At 37.9% G+C, this 19,993-nt stretch overlaps 2 protein-coding genes across 2 annotated transcripts in view; one reads left to right on the forward strand and one right to left on the reverse strand.

Moving 5' to 3' along the window:
• The window catches only part of LOC129428242 (uncharacterized), a 30,530-nt gene that overhangs the window by 2,065 nt on the left and 8,472 nt on the right, over window positions 1-19,993 (forward strand). The window lies entirely within an intron of this gene.
• On the reverse strand, window positions 1,100-19,117 carry LOC141369093 (uncharacterized). Its single transcript, XM_073874653.1, has 12 exons — window positions 17,833-19,117; window positions 17,113-17,257; window positions 14,097-14,259; window positions 12,573-12,765; window positions 12,398-12,457; window positions 11,929-12,045; window positions 10,921-11,007; window positions 9,575-10,615; window positions 9,234-9,266; window positions 7,056-9,072; window positions 6,817-6,939; window positions 1,100-2,471 (listed from the first exon to the last, which is right to left on the reverse strand). The coding sequence occupies exons 1-12, from the start codon at window positions 17,914-17,916 to the stop codon at window positions 2,251-2,253; spliced, it is 4,284 nt and encodes a 1,427-aa protein (XP_073730754.1). The 5' UTR covers window positions 17,917-19,117; the 3' UTR covers window positions 1,100-2,250.

The raw sequence follows: 19,993 nt of genomic DNA on the forward strand, positions 1-19,993 counted from the left end.
AGGACTTTGGTTGATACACAAACTCAGATTTTAAGGCACTTTGGGGACTTTGGTTGATACACAAAGTCAGATTTTAAGTCACTTTGGGGACTTTGGTTGATACACAAAGTCAGATTTTAAGTCACTTTGGGGACTTTGGTTGATACACAAAGTCAGATTTTAAGTCACTTTGGGGACTTTGGTTGATACACAAACTCAGATTTTAGGTCACTTTGAGGACTTTGGTTGAGACACAAAGTCAGATTTTAAGTTACTTTGGGGACTTTGGTTGATACACAAACTCAGATTTTAAGTCACTTTGGGGACTTTGGTTGATACACAAAGTCAGATTTTAAGTCACTTTGGGGACTTTGGTTGATACACAAAGTCAGATTTTAAGTCACTTTGGGGACTTTGGTTGATACACAAACTCAGATTTTAAGTCACTTTGGGGACTTTGGTTGATACACAAAGTCAGATTTTAAGTCACTTTGGGGACTTTGGTTGATACACAAAGTCAGATTTTAAGTCACTTTGGGGACTTTGGTTGATACACAAAGTCAGATTTTAAGTCACTTTGGGGACTTTGGTTGATACACAAAGTCAGATTTTAGGTCACTTTGAGGACTTTGGTTGATACACAAAGTCAGATTTTAAGTTACTTTGGGGACTTTGGTTGATACACAAACTCAGATTTTAAGTCACTTTGAGGACTTTGGTTTATACACAAAGTCAGATTTTAAGTCACTTTGGGGACTTTGGTTGATACACAAAGTCAGATTTTAAGTCACTTTGGGGACTTTGGTTGATACACAAAGTCAGATTTTAGGTCACTTTGGGGACTTTGGTTGATACACAAACTCAGATTTTAAGTCACTTTGAGGACTTTGGTTTATACACAAAGTCAGATTTTAAGTCACTTTGAGGACTTTGGTTTATACACAAACTCAGATTTTAAGTCACTTTGGGGACTTTGGTTGATACACAAACTCAGATTTTAAGTCACTTTGAGGACTTTGGTTGATACACAAACTCAGATTTTAGGTCACTTCAGGGTCTCTGGTCATACACAAACTCAGATTTTAAGTCACTTTGAGGACTACAAGAAAACAAGGAAAAATGACTTCCAAACCATTTATTTATCATGCAAATGCATGCTATAAATGTCAGAAGTTTTAGGCAATATCAGTAACAGCACTTAACCATAAACACAGTTACTTAAAAGTTAAGTGCATTTTAGTTTGCCAATAAAAGTGTCAGTATAAAATATAGGACAGTATAATCAATGAAACTGATATGAACTCTTTCACTCTTTTCTTCACCTTTACTTTCTTGCCTTCTACCTTGCTCCTCCCACTTCACTTTCCTTTTGCTCCTCCCTCTTCTCTTTTATCTTTGCTTCTCCTTTTATCTCTTTACTTTCAGTTCACTCAATTAACTTCTGTCTACATTGAACAATTGTAATTACAATTAAAGGAAATAAACAATACTGACATATTTTAAAAGTGCATATAGAACAGAATATGTTGACAGAAAAAAATAGCAACATGTAAACATATAACAACATGTAAACATGCATGTAAACAAAGAATGAAAATTAGAAATTTGTCAGTTCAGCTTGTTCTTTTTGCTTTCCTCAGCTTTTTACAGAAATTATCGTTGAACCATTACATTCAATCCTCTCTCTTCTCCTGTCTTGCTTACCTCATTAATATTCTGTTTCCTCCTGTACTCAAACAAATTCTCCCTCTTCATACACCTTTACTCTTCCTTACTATTTTCACTCATTTTTAAAAAAACAGAGCATGATGTGTAAACTATAAATATAGTTTGTCTGAAAGGAACCTATTATATATTACAAACATACAAAATGATGAATCGTTTGCAGAAGAAAAGCTCCTGTTTACATCATATATGTGCGTACTGTGTATAACAATTATGTAGCTCATACACACACATGAATGTATAATTTGAAGAAACAAAATCTATTTATATTTTAAGTGTTTATATAATATAAATTACATATAAACATGCATGTGTGTGTATTTATATATAGATAATTATTATACACAGTATACACACACACGATGCAAAAAAAAACTTTTATTCTGCAAACGATTAGTCATAATTCATCATTTTGCAGCCCTAAACATGTTAAAAAGTTATTCTAGAAAAGGCATTCATTATTTTATGTTTTTGTAACATGGCAACTTTTCCTCACCATGCTCTGTTTTTTTACAGTAAAAAGAAAAGTGTTTTTTATTTGCTCCCCTATAATCCACCCTGTTTTTTTAAAGTGGTGATCCTGTTTCTCACATAATTTTTCACACCAGTCCAAGTACGTTCCTTCAAGGCTTCTGGCTCTGCTTGAATGCATCTCTCGCAGTCTTGCTTACCAGGAACTTTGCATGTCTTTATGAACTTCATCATGTGTTTTTCAACAGCTTTTACCTCAACTTCTTCCCATTTTCTTTTTGGAGGTATTGATGAACCTATAAAGTGAAAAATCATATCCTTATTACAACTAAAGTCAATGGGATTTATTTATCAATCAAATGTAGAAACAAGCGCAGATCCATGTGCAAACACAATCTTACAACACCACTCATGTGTGATTCATTAAACTTTCATGTGGCCAATTCCATCACACAAATGAATGGGTGTTGATAAATGTGGCGAATGAAATCTATAGTAATTTAAATATTAAACCCATATAAATGAAGCCTAGCCCCTAGAGAATATGACATGAGGAAACATAACCTGGCCACACAGAGGAACATCTACATAGATATTGAACTTTGACATTTCAAGTTCAAACAAAGTAGCTTGAAAAGCAATATTCATGCAGTTGGGAGCCAGATTATTTTTCCGATTAGTCGACTACTCTAACAATTATTTTTTTTATTAATAAAGTGTTCTTTTTTTGATTAGCTATTTAATCTGTTAGATAATCTGTTTTCTACTCTCTGTCTGATCTGACAGTCATTGGTTGTTTTATTGTATTTTAACACAACTGAATGCTATTTTCACATATTATCTGTTCTGTTGTCAGACATATAGAGGCGTTTTTCCAGACAGGGATTAGACTAGTCCTAGACTAAAATAAATATAAGAGCTGTCCAAACTGAAAACATCTTCCACTGACATATCTTTAAATACATCAGTGCCTTTAGTTTGGCCTCAAAATGCACACAAGTAATGTTTTTAGTAAGGCATGTTTGTTTAAACTAATTATATTTCCTAATTAAACGAAGGTCTAGTCCTGGCTTAAACTAATCTCTGTCCAGGAAACCACCCCAAAGACTATTAAAATAGTGACAAAACATGACCCAATAACCTTGTGTTTAATTCAACCAGCTGTTACTTTAACTACTAAGTTACTAAAATTTTGATTTATAAACGCGACATCGCAGACAATTCGGCGCAAATTAAAAAAATTGCCATTACACAGAGTTACTACAGAAGACATGCGCGGGCATAGGAGAGAGAGAGCTCGCGCACAAGCACATAGAGAACCAGTGTGTGTGGGAAAACACTGCTAACCTTTCATGATAAACTCGAATCAGTCGTCTTCTCTGTCAGTAACATCTGACGTTTACGTGAAAATGCAAGTACACAAAGGAATCCGCACGGAAAACACAGCCAACTTTTAATTCTTTCACTCAGTGTCATGTATGAGAGGCGCTGTCTAGGGGCTTCACGCAGAGAAAGAGAGAGCGCGCACGTGCACAAGAGAGGCACCACTGAGCGCTCACAACAATAAATGAAGCCGTTTTAAATGAAAATAAAAATGTAAATGTTGCGACCATTGTTGATTTTGTGGCGCACACAAACAAATCAATGTATGGAAAACACTTCCAGGAGCAGAAGCAGCCATTACGCGAGATGAATGTAAACAGCGTGACGCGTCGACGCATTTTACGCATGTCGACGTATTTTCGTAGTCGACGTAATCGATGACGTCGACACGTCGTTGCAGCACTACTAAAAAGAAATTGATATTTCACCAAAACGCCAACATTGTAATTTTTAGATATGTGACCGAACACGGAAAGTAGGGACACAAGTCTGGGGCAGATTCTTAATGTGTAGTATCTAAGCTTTCCAGCGATGTGTAACACATGGGAATCTGATCATATTTGGAGAAGTTGTTGCCATTTGAATGTAGGAACTCAAAAGACCTCAAAGCGGAGATATAGCCTTTTAAAGTTTGGATCATTTTCACCTGTGTTCTGCTGGGAGTGACAATAGGGCTCATTTACATCTCATTTAGCTAAGCCATACACCCTGTAAAGCCGTTTTGAGATACAGATGCTCTATCATCATATGTAGTTTTTTGTGAAAGAAGTCTGGATGAAAACAGACAAAAAATAAACAGGACTTTTTGTGTTTATCACAAGTCGCATCCAGTCTGTTTCAGACGTGTGAATCATCCAATGACCATTTTTGTCCACAAATGCCATGAAATATAGAAATATATAGTCTATTGTTTACATCAGATTTCGAATGAAAGTCTGGTAATAGATTATAATATATAATCTGATGACCATTTACGTCGTAACACTTTATATCACTGTATCGCTCGATCGTTCCTCCATCAGCCAATGACTTCATGGCAAATATTGATAGACAAAATACGTAGCCAATTACATAACGAATTCAACAATCATTGTGTGATTTTTTTGTGTGTTCGACTTCATGTGGCGCTGCAAGAACTGACAGGCGGATGACGTCAAAGTACTGCAAGAGCGAGTCGAAATTAGACTACTCCGTAAGATTTCTTGAATAGCTCGAATAGCTATGAAACGAAGACGACTCCTAACTGTGAGTATTTTTGGTAAAAACAACCATTTTAGTGAACATAGGTTGGTTTGGGCTACAGTGGGGCTCCTTCTCAAGAGGTTAAGTAGCCACGCTGAGGGCAGGGGCAATAACAAAAGAAACAAAAGCTGGCTTATCCAGTATGTAAATGCACACAGACAACGACACCACCTACTGCATTCTAGAAACTGCGTAAAAAAAGCAGATATCAACCTCAAAATGTACCCTTTTAAATATACAAATACTGCTATATCAAACATGTAAAGCTACTTCGTGATCTCAACAGATTCTGCAAAAAATATAAAAATGCTTTTCTATCATTAGCTCAAAAGTTGTTCTGCCGACTTGTGTCACTGGTTTCCGTGACGGGGCACATATTACTGTTTTTAAGACTTGTATATACCCAATTTACCATATTACAGGTGTATAGTAAAATCCTTTTTATAATTAAGTATTCTGCATTGATGCATTTAAATATAACAATGTAAATAAAAATCATACTGTCTATGTGAATTTCATTGCAGGTTTTTCACATAACAGTGTAGGCAGAAGGCGGTTGCGTTTACACTTGGCATTAACATGCGACCTGTATCCGGATGTTGTCCACATACACATTGAAAAGACAAGTGTAAACGCGTCTGTGATCTGAATGTTATCCGATCTGTGTGTCCTGATGCAGAGGTAGTCGAGGACGCATTGTGATCGGATCTCAGTGTAATGTAAACGCAATCCAGCCATCGTATCTGCATTAACAGGTCAACATCACAAAAAAACCCCGCCCACTATCATCTCCTCTTACTGACAGCTGTCAAAAATAAAGGACGTTAGGTCATGGAGCACAGGTGAGAGACGCATACATTCATATTTGTGGAGTAATGGAAGCTACGCTTAAAAGTATCTTAATAAATCGATATTCAAAAGCATTTTAACACTGCTGACTGTATTTAAGTTATTCAGGCATATGTTATATGTTCCTATTCATAGAGAGATTTAATATTTAATGGCAGAATTCAGGATCGTTACAATGTTTGAGTTTCCATGGTGACATATCAACGTGAATGTTGCGCTTCTTTCTGGCTGTTTCTGTCTCATTTAACACATTTTAAGTTACTTTAAAACACGTACAAACCATAACAACATTAACCAAATACATTTATTCAGTGTTGGTTTTATGCAAGGTTACTTATATGTGTTTGTAAATTACATTACTTCTTACGCACTATGAACTGGAAATTTAGGAAATTGTTAGCTCTTTTAATTAAATCATATAAAAATTACCAGGAAACATAACTAACAACAGTTTATGGTTAAAATATAAATATACATATAAGTTCAGGCAGAGCCAAAAGCCCGTTATTAAGGCAGAATAAAACAGTGGAGTCGGTCATGTTTCACGCGGATTTTGTTGTTGATTTAAAGCATGCGGGTGAAAGTCAAGTTTAGGTAAAAACAGGATATTCATCCGCGGTGCGGACGCTATAAAGGCTTTTAAAGAGAAGGCTTTTAAAGCTAAAAAATATAACGCTTAAAATGTGAACATCACGGTTGTTGGGGTTGCTAGTTATTCTCTGCTGTTGGCTTCTCAGTAGCACTGTACAATACGGGATTGCGGTTAGCGCGAAAACCCTAAATCATGTGGCTAAAGACAGCTGTACCCATTTTGATTGACAGCTATCCACCCAGCGCGCGTCTCCCCGCACGGGATCAGGTCACACATCCAGATACAGAAGCCACATTTATGTGACAAATGTAAACGCGCCGTGTCCTGATATACGAATGATCGGATCTGCGTGAACGGATCACCGAGATCGCATGTTAATGCAAAATGTAAACGCAGCCTTAGTGAATAAATGACAAATCACATAATATATGTTTATCTATTTCTTCAAACTGACTGTACAACAAACTCAAATTTTGAAAAGCTCCTGTCTTGCTACTGTTGCCTATAGGTATTGTATTTAGTAATTCAGGGTTTGCCATTTCTTGCTGTTTGTGTAGTTTAAAGATTTTTTTTACCTTGATCTTTCTGGGAAGCAGATGGTTGATCAGTCTCTGCTGGTACTGGTGATGTTGTCTGAGGCAGGTCACTACAATCCTCTTCATCACTTGACATTGAATCACCTTCGGCCTCAAGTTGCTCTATAACAATAAAAGGAATCTGTGTATCAATGTATTTTTTGCAAAAGATGATGAAAGATACAGATTTGCAAATATGTAAAGCACAGACGCGCACAAAAATCTAATTTCATACATACCATTTGGGTCGATTTCAATGTCATCAAGTCTCTTTCCTTTAAAGCTGGACAGTGTTCCTTTCTCCATTGCCATTAAGACCTTACTCATTTTTGCCAGCTGCAATGTCCCCTCTGGTAACCGGTAATACTGTCTGTGGATCCTTATATCGTGACCGAGAAAATCAGCCAGTTGATCTGCTTCATTTTCATCAAGGTTGAGAATCTTTGACATGGTAGCTATGTGTTTCCTGAGCCTGGTTGAGGAAAGAGCTTCAGGATTCTTAATGCCACATTCACGAGCAGCTTTACTTATGCACTCTCCTCCTCTGTAGGCAGACATTGCACCAGATCTGGCAAACATAAAAGGATTCTCATTTGGGACACCACAAGCCTCACGTGTTTCAACAAGCAGCTCCATGGCAGAAATCAATGAAGGTTTGAGGAGGACAGGGACCTTTCTCCCTCGCTTACCACGGATCTCTACTCTGGTAAAGTGTTTACACAGCTTCCTCTCGAACTCAGAAAGACAGATGGCTATGTCTTCATGCAGCTCAGAAGAATCCCGGCTTTGAAAAGCTGACAAAAGCATCCGTGACACCTCACCTTCTCTTCGTCTATTGAACAGGATAACTTGGGAGAGTGTGACTTTGGCCAAAGCAGCATAGCTGTCTGCAGAGGGGCAGTTTTTAAGTTTATTAAGGAATTTATCCCGTTTCTTTTCTAGATGTGCGTGCAGGGCTTTGACATCCTGAGTGAAAGGAATGATCTGTGGTGCATTCCACTTGGCTTCCTTCAATGTAGTTATAGCACCAGCAGAAATGTATTCATTCCACCTTGCTTGGTGTACTTTTCTGAAGTCTCGAGCACACTCAGCACGCTCATGGTCTCCATACATCATCGCATTACTTTCAACAATGCTACAGATCTTTTTTAAAGAATGTCCAAGTTTGAGGGCTAAAGAGGGAATGCGGTAAGAGTTCTTCTCTTCGTCAAAGCCAGACACAACTTTCACAGCTGATATGACATGTTTGAAGTTTGCTGGTATCATGAAGTCCTCCATTGTTTTCAGTGGGGTTATCCTTCTTGCTTCAAGAAGAAGTCTGCCAACTTCTCTCATTTTCTGTCGGATGTAGTCATGTTTGGTCACATCAGATCCCATCCTGTTAAACATGTGCTCTCCCAGTTGCATGATGCATCTGTCACTATGAATCACCCGTGAAACTTCGTCATAGTTCATCAGGGAAAGTACTTTCTTGAAACCTTTACTCACCTCTAAGCCAACAGGTGTTTTTAGGGCACAAAGAGATCTTACTCTTTTTCTACCCTGAGCTTCATCATCCTTCGGTTTAAGTGGACAGTTTTTAATGTGTTTCCATAGGCTGAGCTTGTTGTAAAGGCCTTGACAGTGAATACAGTGGATAAATTCTTTGGGGTTTTTGCACTTTTTTGGACGGTAGCAGGCAATCATCTCACCTTCCCCTTTTCTCACCACATCTGTGTTGTGAGCAAAGTTGCCCTTTTTTCTAAGAAGGTTTAACTGGACTCTTCGTTCTTTGGAACGTTTTGGGAAAGCTACAGCCTTTGCAACCTCTACTTCATTGCGATGTACAAACTCAAGGTGTCTTGCCATTTTTGCATATGGCTTAGAGCAATAAAGGCAATACTGTTTTTTGTTATATGACCTGCTCTTTTTTTGTGGTGATGGCATTGACTGAACCAAAGTCTTTTTGTCAGATGAGGTTTCGGTCTCTTCAGTTTGGCATTTCATCCTTTTTGATGACACTGCTGTCATACATTTGGCAGATGAACTACCTGCCTCTTCAGCTTTCCTTTTTGAAAGGGGTGATTTAGTATGTCTTAAACGTTTGTTGGGTCTAGGATCACTACATTCAGACTTATTGTTTGATCCATCTGAACTCCTTTCAGCCTTGCTTTGTCCAGAAGCACTTCCATCTGATTCATCTGAGCTGAACTGGGGTATGTAGTCAACATCACTGTAGTCCGTAACATCTGAATCACTGTAGGCACTCCCAGAATACTAAATGAGAAAAATGTTACACTTACTTAAATCATGCAAAATTATTTCTTTAACTAAATGTTTAAAAACTTGCTTAATGGGATAGACAACTGCCAGAATCCAACTGATTTTCAACAAGAGGAACTCATTTAAGCATATAAAGTGCATGGTTAATTACAAACCTGTCTTTTTCTTGATTGCCTTAATGAGTGCATCTGAAAAAAGAACAAACAAAACTAATGTACATAAAATTGTATATAATAATTAAATGTAAATAATAATAATTTAAAAAATAAAACACTTAAGAGCAAAAAACAGTTATTTCAACTAGATATATTTCAAACTGTAGCTTAGCAAATAAGGCCTTAGTAGATGGCACACTTGGCACGGTTTGATAATCACAAACAGAAACTCTGTACAATACAACTGTATCATAAAATCTTTTTGCACCATGACATAGATGATAATAATATTAGGTCTGTGAATTCACATTAAACAGTCATTACTAATCTCAATTACCTACCTCCATTAAAGATAGTGTCTCAGACACCTGTGATGAGGAAATCACAGGGGTGGAAGCAGCACAGGGCAAGGGTGTAGAGGGATGCACAGGAGAAGAGGACGATGATGTGGTCTTCACAGGTGATGAGGGCTGCACAGGAGAAGAGGACGATGATGTGGTCTTCACAGGTGATGAGGGCTGCACAAGTGCAGAGGAAGATGATGTGGTCTTCACAGGTGATGAGGGATGCACAGGAGAAGAGGACGATGATGTGGTCTTCACAGGTGATGAGGGCTGCACAAGTGCAGAGGAAGATGATGTGGTCTTCACAGGTGATGAGGGCTGCACAGGAGAAGAGGACGATGATGTGGTCTTCACAGGTGATGAGGGCTGCACAGGAGAAGAGGACGATGATGTGGTCTTCACAGGTGATGAGGGCTGCACAAGTGCAGAGGAAGATGATGTGGTCTTCACAGGTGATGAGGGCTGCACAGGAGAAGAGGACGATGATGTGGTCTTCACAGGTGATGAGGGCTGCACAAGTGCAGAGGAAGATGATGTGGTCATCACAGGTGATGAGGGCTGCACAGGAGAAGAGGACGATGATGTGGTCTTCACAGGTGATGAGGGCTGCACAAGTGCAGAGGAAGATGATGTGGTCATCACAGGTGATGAGGGCTGCACAGGAGAAGAGGACGATGATGTGGTCTTCACAGGTGATGAGGGCTGCACAAGGGCAGAGGAAGATGATGTGGTCTTCACAGGTGATGAGGGCTGCACAGGAGAAGAGGACGATGATGTGGTCTTCACAGGTGATGAGGGCTGCACAGGAGAAGAGGACGATGATGTGGTCTTCACAGGTGATGAGGGCTGCACAAGGGCAGAGAAAGATGATGTGGTCTTCACAGGTGATGAGGGCTGCACAGGAGAAGAGGACGATGATGTGGTCTTCACAGGTGATGAGGGCTGCACAAGTGCAGAGGAAGATGATGTGGTCTTCACAGGTGATGAGGGCTGCACAGGAGAAGAGGACGATGATGTGGTCTTCACAGGTGATGAGGGCTGCACAAGTGCAGAGGACGATGATGTGGTCATCACAGGTGATGAGGGCGGCACAGGAGAAGGAGAAGGGTATGAGGGCAATAAGGCTTTTACAGAGGTAGACATTGCACAGGGTGCCTAAGACGGTGCATTAAATGTGTATGCTATAATACTGTCTGTAACTTTAAAAGTATAATTGAAAAAAAAGTTAAAAATAAAAGCAGCATGGAAACTGTTCAACGACTATTAACACTTTAAATAATAAAGTCTTAATTGACTGAGGTGCTAATCAAGTAATGTGATGATCATATCCAAATATTACTCACCATGAAATATTCTTGTGATGGCTCTATGGCAGTCTTTTTCGTTTTAATTTGTGCTCTGTTAAAGCGCTCATGGCAATCTTTGAGTTTCTGAGGATATATGAAAAGGTATTAAACTTAAAATAAAAGTAAAATGTACATAATGTTAAAAGCTGTGACACTCAAAGACATTAGGCAAAACCAATCAAAAATATAGAAAACAAAAAGTAAATATAAAATATTGCTTAATTTCAAGTGCTCTGGTTTAGATTAAAGGAATAGTCTACTCATTTTCAATATCAAACCATGTCACCACCTCAACCAAGAACCGCCGACACATCCCTCCATCATCTGTGCGCGTGCACGCAAGCGCTGGAGCGCGTTGCGACACTTTGATAGCATTTAGCTTAGCCCCATTCATTCAATGGTACCAATCAGAGATAAAGTTAGAAGTGACCAAACAAATGTCGCAGCGCGCTCCAGCGCTTACGTGCACGCACACAGATGATAAAGGGATGTATCAACAATTCTTAGTTAAGGTAATAACATAGTTTAATATTGAAAATGAGTAGACTATTCCTTTAAGAGCAAGCCAAATAAATTTAGTTTAGTAAAATTAACTAAATAAGGAAACCCATAAATCTGTTAGAAAAGATATAGCACATAAAGTAAGAAGAGTCTATGGGCCAGATCTACTAACAGCTTGTGCCAGCGCAAACCATCATTTTGTTACATAACGACTGTTGTGATTTATTAAAGACTTGAATGTCTTTAAAATACAAAATCGATTGTGGGACCATTGTCATGTTTGAATAGAAAAGAGCTCTGCCCGAACTGCTGCTATAAAATTAGACACACACAATTTTGGAAAATATCATTATATACTGTAGCATTAAGATTTGTGCTCACAGAAATGAGTAGTTAAATGTGTTCACTAGAAGTTGCCGTCCAATACTTTTGTCCATATAGTGTAACTAGTTATCTGATGAAGTAAAGGGCCTAAGATACTTTCTGCATGTATAGAATGGTTACCATTTTATTCTCTGATGTACTTGCTTTGCCTGACTGTTGTGGCTCAACTTGCTTATGTGGTTCATTGATGTACACCTTATACAGGGCAGATGAGGAAACAGGAGGAGCCTGATGGAACTGAAAGTCAGAAAAGAAGAGTTAGGGGGTAAATTTTGTACTGTATTTGCTAAGCTTTTGTATGGTTTTGTTTTATACTGTGATGTATAAAAGACAGTGAGATGCAGTAATATAAGCTACACGTTCATCTGTCCTACAGTAACTTTAGCTGAACCTACTTTTTAAATCTGTCAGTATTCCTCTGTTTAAAAAAACAAACAAGAATACGTTTACTGAAAAAATGCACGATTTAGAAGTTGTGGCATTGTTTCACAGAGGATTAAATGCTTGTCCAATATGTCAAAAACCTCTCAAATTGCTAGTTTCCCACATGACTGTATAGAACCCGAATATAGATGTTTTGTGTACTTACCAATTTCTGCAAATCCAAACTGCTGACTGGGCTTTTATCACTGGATTCTGTTGATGATACCTAAATGAAAGATTTGAGAAATATGAGAACACAATCATATGGTATCAAATCAGCATAAGAGAAAAATGTCATCATGAAATATTGTTAAAGATTCTTAGGATATACTTGACAGTACCTTAGCTCGCCAAGGCCAATCTGAATCTCCATAACTGTAAGTGATTTCTTCTCCTGGTTGGATATCTCGTACAGCAAAAAGACACAGATGAGGCTTTTTGTTCACTTCAACAGTTCTTATTTTGCATGTAGGATTTCTGTGCTCATCATTTACAAGTCTTCCCAAGGACCCATCTTCCTTGGATGCATCCATGCTATAAATACATAAAAATACCACCAAGCATAAGAGACTGATTTGTAATCTTGTACAGCAGTTGTTTCCTTTATGCCTGTACCTCGTAAGAGTAACTTCTGTAAACATATCTTAACAACTACATGAAATCAAAATGAGTTTTTTGGGCTTTAAGGCATTTTACATCAGTGGGTCTGGTTATATGGTCTGCTCTACACATTTTGGGGCAGATTCCTGAACAGGGCTAAAGTCTATTCGCAGACTTGAATACAAGTTTGAATTGTCTGAACAGAAAACAGCTTTCACTGAGATATCTTAGAGAGCGCCTATTTCATTGCTAAAAAACAATATTATTTTGTGTATTTGGTATAATATAATGTGTTCATGTGGTTTATGGTTAAAAAACACATTATTTTCCACGTAAGGTTTATTTTTGTATTTCCAGATTTCACTCTCTTCCTGAAACGCACGGATTTGAAAAGCTGTGTGCCTAATTGGTCAGCTAATCTGTATGTTGTGATTGGTCTGATTAGCTCTGTCAGCTGGAAACGTGAGACTTCTTACCATGATTGAAAGATTCAGTTACTAACAGGAGTTACAGGAGTTAACTTACAGGTTGAGTTCGAAGCAGGATGAATTATGATAATGTCGGTCTTGTCTACATCACCAATCCCAGGAAGTAAACCTTTTGCCTACATTCCGTGTGTTTGTTGTAATCCAAGAAAAGAGATTTACGTTGGAGACGATAACTCGCGTCATGGTTTACTTTGGGGTTTGTAACTTTTGCATATTGTTAACATGTACAAATTCACACTTAAACACAAGAGGAAATTTAAAAACAATAGGTGCTCTTTAACATATCAGTGCCACTGTTTTTATCACAAGATGCACAGCTAATTTTTTTTGTAAAATGTCCTAATATTACTAAGCCCTAGTCCTGGATTAATCTAAACCCTGTATGGTAAACTGCCCCTTTGTGTCTGCTTTTTTACACACAATAAAAATCATCAGCTGGGTACTGAGTGCGTCATACCAAATGTGCAGAGACGAGGATCACCAGGACCCAGGGGCCGGTTGCATAAACATAGCCGTGACATTAAGACTGCGTCTTAAGAATTATTCTGACTAACTAGCAATTAGTTAGGGCTAATCAGTCTTATTATTTGGATTTAAATTAGACCAATCTACCTTTCTATGTAACATACTTAAAACAGTTATGATCAGTCTTGAAGAAAAAAATTCATGACTAACTTTAAAGACTAGTCTTAAAAGTTTTATGCAACCGGCCACAGGAGTTTTGGTGAACTAACCCTTAACCGCCCTATTACTTCAAGACAATAACTCTATACTCACCACCAATTTTTGCCATGCCACTGAAAATCAAACAAGAATGTGTTCTCAACGTCATTGTAGAGTTTAGATCGATCAAGGCTCTCCTCTGAAGTCAGAAGTTCACCTCTGTATTCAAGGACAAAATCACCTCTAAAAAATGCTTCAGTGGTGAAAACTCCACGTCCTAAAAAGAAAAAAATACCAGTAAGTTCTGATGTTCCTTTAAAGTTAATTATTATTTTCATGAGCTCTTATCCAAAAACAATAATAAAAATTACTAGATCTGAAGTTTTATCTGTGGTATCCAACAAATTTGGACATTGCCCTAGTTGGATCTTTCATTTTGTTGTTGTCGGCTGGATTAAAAGGAGTAAAACAATACATTTTACCTTGATAATTTGTTATATAAGAGGTCATCATACTTAAATGAACATCACAAATTTGAAAACGTCCGTGCTATTGAAATATAACAGTTTTTTGCACCAAGCCAGGAAAATGGTCTATTCAGGAATGTGCTGAAATATGATGTCAGAGTAGAATTGAAACACCTCCCCAAACCCATATACAATGACCACTTTTGTAGCCCCGTCCACAGCTTTGCGTGACATGTGTGGGTCAGGGGTAAAGCAAACCATGCAGTGTCTCAACAATCAGTAAACATTAGGGGTGGCACGGTTCATGAAAAAAAGCGTGTGTGCGTCGCACGGTTCATGGCATGCGCAATAGCCTCGTGCCCTGTATGTGACCTTGCCTCAGATGGCGTGTTTCCCTTTCGCGAAAGAAAAGTTGACTGTTGTGGAGAGTGAGTGCTGCAGGTTATGTTACATGTAGAAATGGCAAGTGGGAGAGAAAAGGAAGTCTGCCCGGAGTTGGATGATGTTACCTACAATGACAGTAGAAAAAAACAATAGATAGAACTGCAGTCTATGGGTTGAATTTGTTCAAACAGCCACAGGAGACCGCCTTCTCTCCGCCCATTTATCTAAGCTAAGGTACTGAACGTCTTTTCTGACTTCTGCCGCGAAAACACGGTGAACGTGCGCTATTTTTAGCCTTTTATTGATAAAACTAAAGCGGCTGATTTCCGCGTAGTTTCATTTTGCTAGCGTAGGAAAGTTGCGCGATCTTATTTCATAAATTGCCTCTTAAAGTAACCAGGACAGAAGTGGTCAAAAGTGGAAAAAAGAGACGGATTTAAATATTACAGGTGTAAACGTTGTGTTTCTCTCTCGTCCACATATACTCTCTGCAGTATTTAAGCAGCCTCTCAGTGATAAATCTTAAAGCTACACTGAAGTTGGCAGATTGATAAATGCAAGTTATCTTTGTGTGCTAAAAAGGCACATAAGATGGATATACACATTCTCCTTTTTTGCCAAAAAAAGAGAGGGTCCCAATAATGTGCTTAAAGTCAAATTCAGTTTGTGCATGATTACATGATATAACTTTTTTAATAATGTATCCTAAATTATGGATAATTACTACATTAATAAGATAATACATTTCTGGAGTGTTAAAAATTAAAAGTAAAAATAACAACAAGAACCGTACAGAACCGAGAACTGTGGCCATTAAACCGTGATACGAACCGAACCGAGGGTTTTGTGAACCGTGCCACCCCTAGTAAACATGTCTTTAAAGATTGCCAAATGTAACCAAAATGACTTTTGAAAACATGTTTCCTTTTATTTTGACGTGGTGATCTGTTATAAGTACCCAACAAAGTGTTCGGTTGTGGAAGAACCGTCTATGGGAAGAACACAGACGCTGTTTAACGGAGGCTTGGAACATAACATTAGGAATGCGTGGTTAAAGTTTGTTTTTGAAGAAGTTCCAGCTCGGGTGGGGAGTGTTTGTTTACTATGTGTACCACGGATTCATTTGTAAAGAAGCCATGAGTCGGTGCTGGATTTGCAGAGAAACTGTGATTAAAAGCACCAGTAATATTGCATCTGGCAGGAATGACACAACAGTATACACAGTGAGTAATACATTTTACTTTAAGTTACTACGCGTCACTACTGTTTAGTAAAAGATCGCTTGATATGTCCTGTTGTAACATCAGTGTCTAAACACATATATTTTACTGTTTTCATTTACTAAAAAAATTAAACCATTAATAAAGGTGCAACACTTAACAATATGACTGTAATATAACGATAGAAATATACAAAGTTAGTGATAAGGAAGAACTTACCAGCCCTAATTTAGATTCTGATGCCTGCTTACTGTGTTGTATACGGTAATTTAGGCAAGTCGCGTTTGTAAGGTCCAACACTCAACAAAGCTTTTTTATCATATAACTGTGGTATGTAACGTTATGTGTATGTAAGAGCAACCTCACAAGCACAATAGAAATATACAAAGTTAGTGATAAGGACTTATCAGCCGTGGTTTAGATTCTGATGCGTGCTTACTTGTGTTGTTTATGGTAATTTAGTCACGTTGAGTTTATAGTTTTGTTTATACTTTACTATACGTATTGTCATTTATGGGTATCATCTTTAGCACCCAGAATCTTTTGTGGCTCAAACATATTTGTGTTCGGCTGCTATTTTTACACATCAATGTTTTAAAAACATTTCCCCACATGTAATGACGGGGATCATAGCAGTGGGCGTTTACGTCCAGGTCTTCACTGCGGCCCGCCCCTTCAAAAGAACCATTATCCAGAGAGCAACTAATCCATGTTACAAAATAACCTATTACTTATTGCCTTTGATGTTTTTGAATGGAAAAACCACTTGAACATCATAAGTAGATATCAGACAACAGTAGTAAAACAATAAAATCGACAGATTTATTGCCCCTTTAAGTCAGCAGGATCTATCACAAGAGTCCATGTAGAGTGCACGTGACACAATTTCCATCATGCATTCACTGACGGATTTTGAAGTAGGTAGCCCAGGCGATGTGTTGCATTTTGTCGCAATGCGCATGCATCAAAAGTCTGTATGCACATACAAATAAACTATGCTTTGCAACTTACATTTGCGTACATGAAAGAAAACCGTCTATACTACAGAATTTATCTTACCTTTATATTTGCTGATAACTTGCTCATAAAGCTCAGGCTTGTCTGTTTTGCAAGTAATGTGATGCTCAGCATCCTGTTGAGGTCTTTTTCGTTTTTTCTGCCTTGGTATACCCAGCATCATGGCGACTGCAGTGACATGCAATGACTGAAAATAATTAAATTAATCAATCGATTAATCAACCATAATATTAAGGTTGCTAAAATTGTTTACCCAAATAGCCAACAAATGGTATAATATATGTATCTAACTTATGTATATGCATGTATACTTTTGTAAATAAACATATAGCTTAGATATATACACACATACATACACAACTGTAGTTAACTTAGATATACATACACAACTTAAAATCTTTAAAGATATCTGTGGCTATTCGTGCCACTGTGCATGATAAGAAAATCGCATGATTGAAACTTAGATTAAACAATAAGAATTAATTACTAATTACCCAATCTATTACTGCTATTTCACATAATTTTACTAAGCACTTAGTCGTTTATGGACAACATTAATAGATCAGTAAAGTAAGTTAAGTTACTCTGAAACCGAATGTTTGTTTACTGACCAATGCCAATATCATTATAGGCTACTCAGGAAGATAATATTTTTGACCACAAACCGTCAAATAAGATAGAATATTTCACAAATCGTATGTTAATCCTGCTTATCTTTCATATTTTGCAAAAATATGTTATTATACATAGGACTGAACTCACCTTTCCTCCTATAATGAGCGCGTGTAGTCTGCTTCGCGGGAAATTGGGGCTAACAGCGGTGATGTCATTATCACGTGTCTGCATTTCCAGGGAAACGAATCCACTGCTGCTGACTTGCGTAGTAAAAGTGTCGTTGATAGGAAGGCCGAAAGGATGTCACGTTGAAATATCGCGTGAGCGATTCGAGAACGTATTGATAAAGTTTGATCTCGCGGTACTGTGATGTCATATCTTGTTCGATCTGCGCAGCGCTGTATGAACACAGCTTAGTGTTTTTGCTGTTACGCTACAGACAAGGGGATCAGCACAGCACCTCGTGCTACTGTCCAAAACAACTGCTATTTACAGAGAGATTCCTCTAAATGTTGACATATCCACATGGAAATTAATTGATGGAATGTACTTTTAAAAACATTTAATACATACAACAAAACAGCTTAATGAAAGCTCTGTTTCTTGAGAACATTTACTGCTCCACCTACAATATCTTATTGGACTGTCTTTTTTATTACCTAATAAAAATTAAACATGCAACAAAGCTTTTTTAAACAAGTAAAAAATATAATATAATAACTTTTGACCCAAATTGAACACAGCTGAAACAGCTAATCAAGGTGTTCAGGGTTGCTTGATAATTACAGACAGGTGTATGAGCAGGGTTTTAGACACCTGACCTAGGGTTTAGGAATACACAATGTGTAACTTCAGATTATGAATACCCAGGGTTATCTCTTAACCCCTGGTTAAGCACGAACAGTGTGACACGTGAAACAGATAACCCAGGATTCCGTTAACCCGGGGTTTAGAATAACCTGGTGTTAACTTTTCCAGTGTGAAAAGCATGTTTATATGTTGATAACCTCAAATGACACTAAATCTCCTGTTCATTTCTTCTGGTTGTGTAGTTAGCAGTTTGATGTGCTGCTCTGATGTGGAGCATCAGTGGCTAAAACAAGTGGGTTTCAATGTTTACATGCACAACAATATTCAAATAAAACAACTGCAAAACTAAGATGTAAACAGTGGTTTTTAATTACTCTTATTTGGCTAAAGTCATAATCAAAGTAAACACAAATCAAATTCATATTCATATTTTAGCTTCACTATCAAAGTGCATCATGACCTACACACTTCAATCACAATACTAACGTTGTGTGGGAGTTTTGTGACTGGACACATATACACACACAGTGGTCAACCGTTTGGCTGTAAACAGATGGCTTCAAGCAGGAAAGGCCCTCTAGCTAGGTTTCCAACTGTCCCGTATTAGTCGGCATGTCCGTATTTTGGGTCTCATTTGATTTTAGTCCTGTATGTGACCTCCCATGTCTTGTTTTTGACTGCTACGTTGATCTAAACAGTGACTGATACAACAGGCTTGCTCGACTTCTTGTGGCTCCACAACAACTGAGAAGCACATGACGACAAAATCCAACAAGAGTGATTTGAGAATTCAGACAAAGTGGACTGCTATCGAAATGCTCTCGCGGTACTTTGATGTCATCCGCCTGTCTGTCCATGCGGCACCGCATGAAGTCAAACAAGTAGCAAGCAGTGCTGAACACTTGAGAATAATCTCAAACACAATCAGTATAAGCTAAAGGGGGTCATATAATATGATATCATGTTATCCTTTTATTATTTGTGCAAAGATCTTCATAATTAAAATGCTCAGTCCCAATTACAAAGAGATCACTGATCCAGACCTGCGTAATAAATCGATCTTAAAGGCCCCAACAAAACATTTCCAACTTTGCTTGGACATTCTCACACTTCTAATTCACATCCTGTGTGTTTTAATTAAAGTATTTGAAGTTGACTCTGCAAAACTACAGCTCACAGAATCATTGAATCTATGTTAGTTTTAGTTTGTCACATGTAAGATGAACATGAAGGGGATAACGTTTAATTACCCTTAGTGCAGAAGTCACAACTGTTTTGTCTTCCCTGCTGAAAAAACCAGCATACCAGCAAGACCAGCATATGTTGTGTTTTGGTGCTGGTTTGCTAGTGAACACCAGCTAAACCAGCATCAAACCAGCATCAGCACCAGCATTAGCACCAGCTAAACCAGCACCAAACCAGCATTAGCACCAGCTAAACCAGCATTAGCACCAGCATCCCATGCTGGTCATACCAGCATATGTTGTGTTTTGGTGCT

This window comes from Misgurnus anguillicaudatus, chromosome 12 (genome assembly GCF_027580225.2).
Source record: "Misgurnus anguillicaudatus chromosome 12, ASM2758022v2, whole genome shotgun sequence".
Lineage (NCBI taxonomy): Eukaryota > Metazoa > Chordata > Actinopteri > Cypriniformes > Cobitidae > Misgurnus > Misgurnus anguillicaudatus.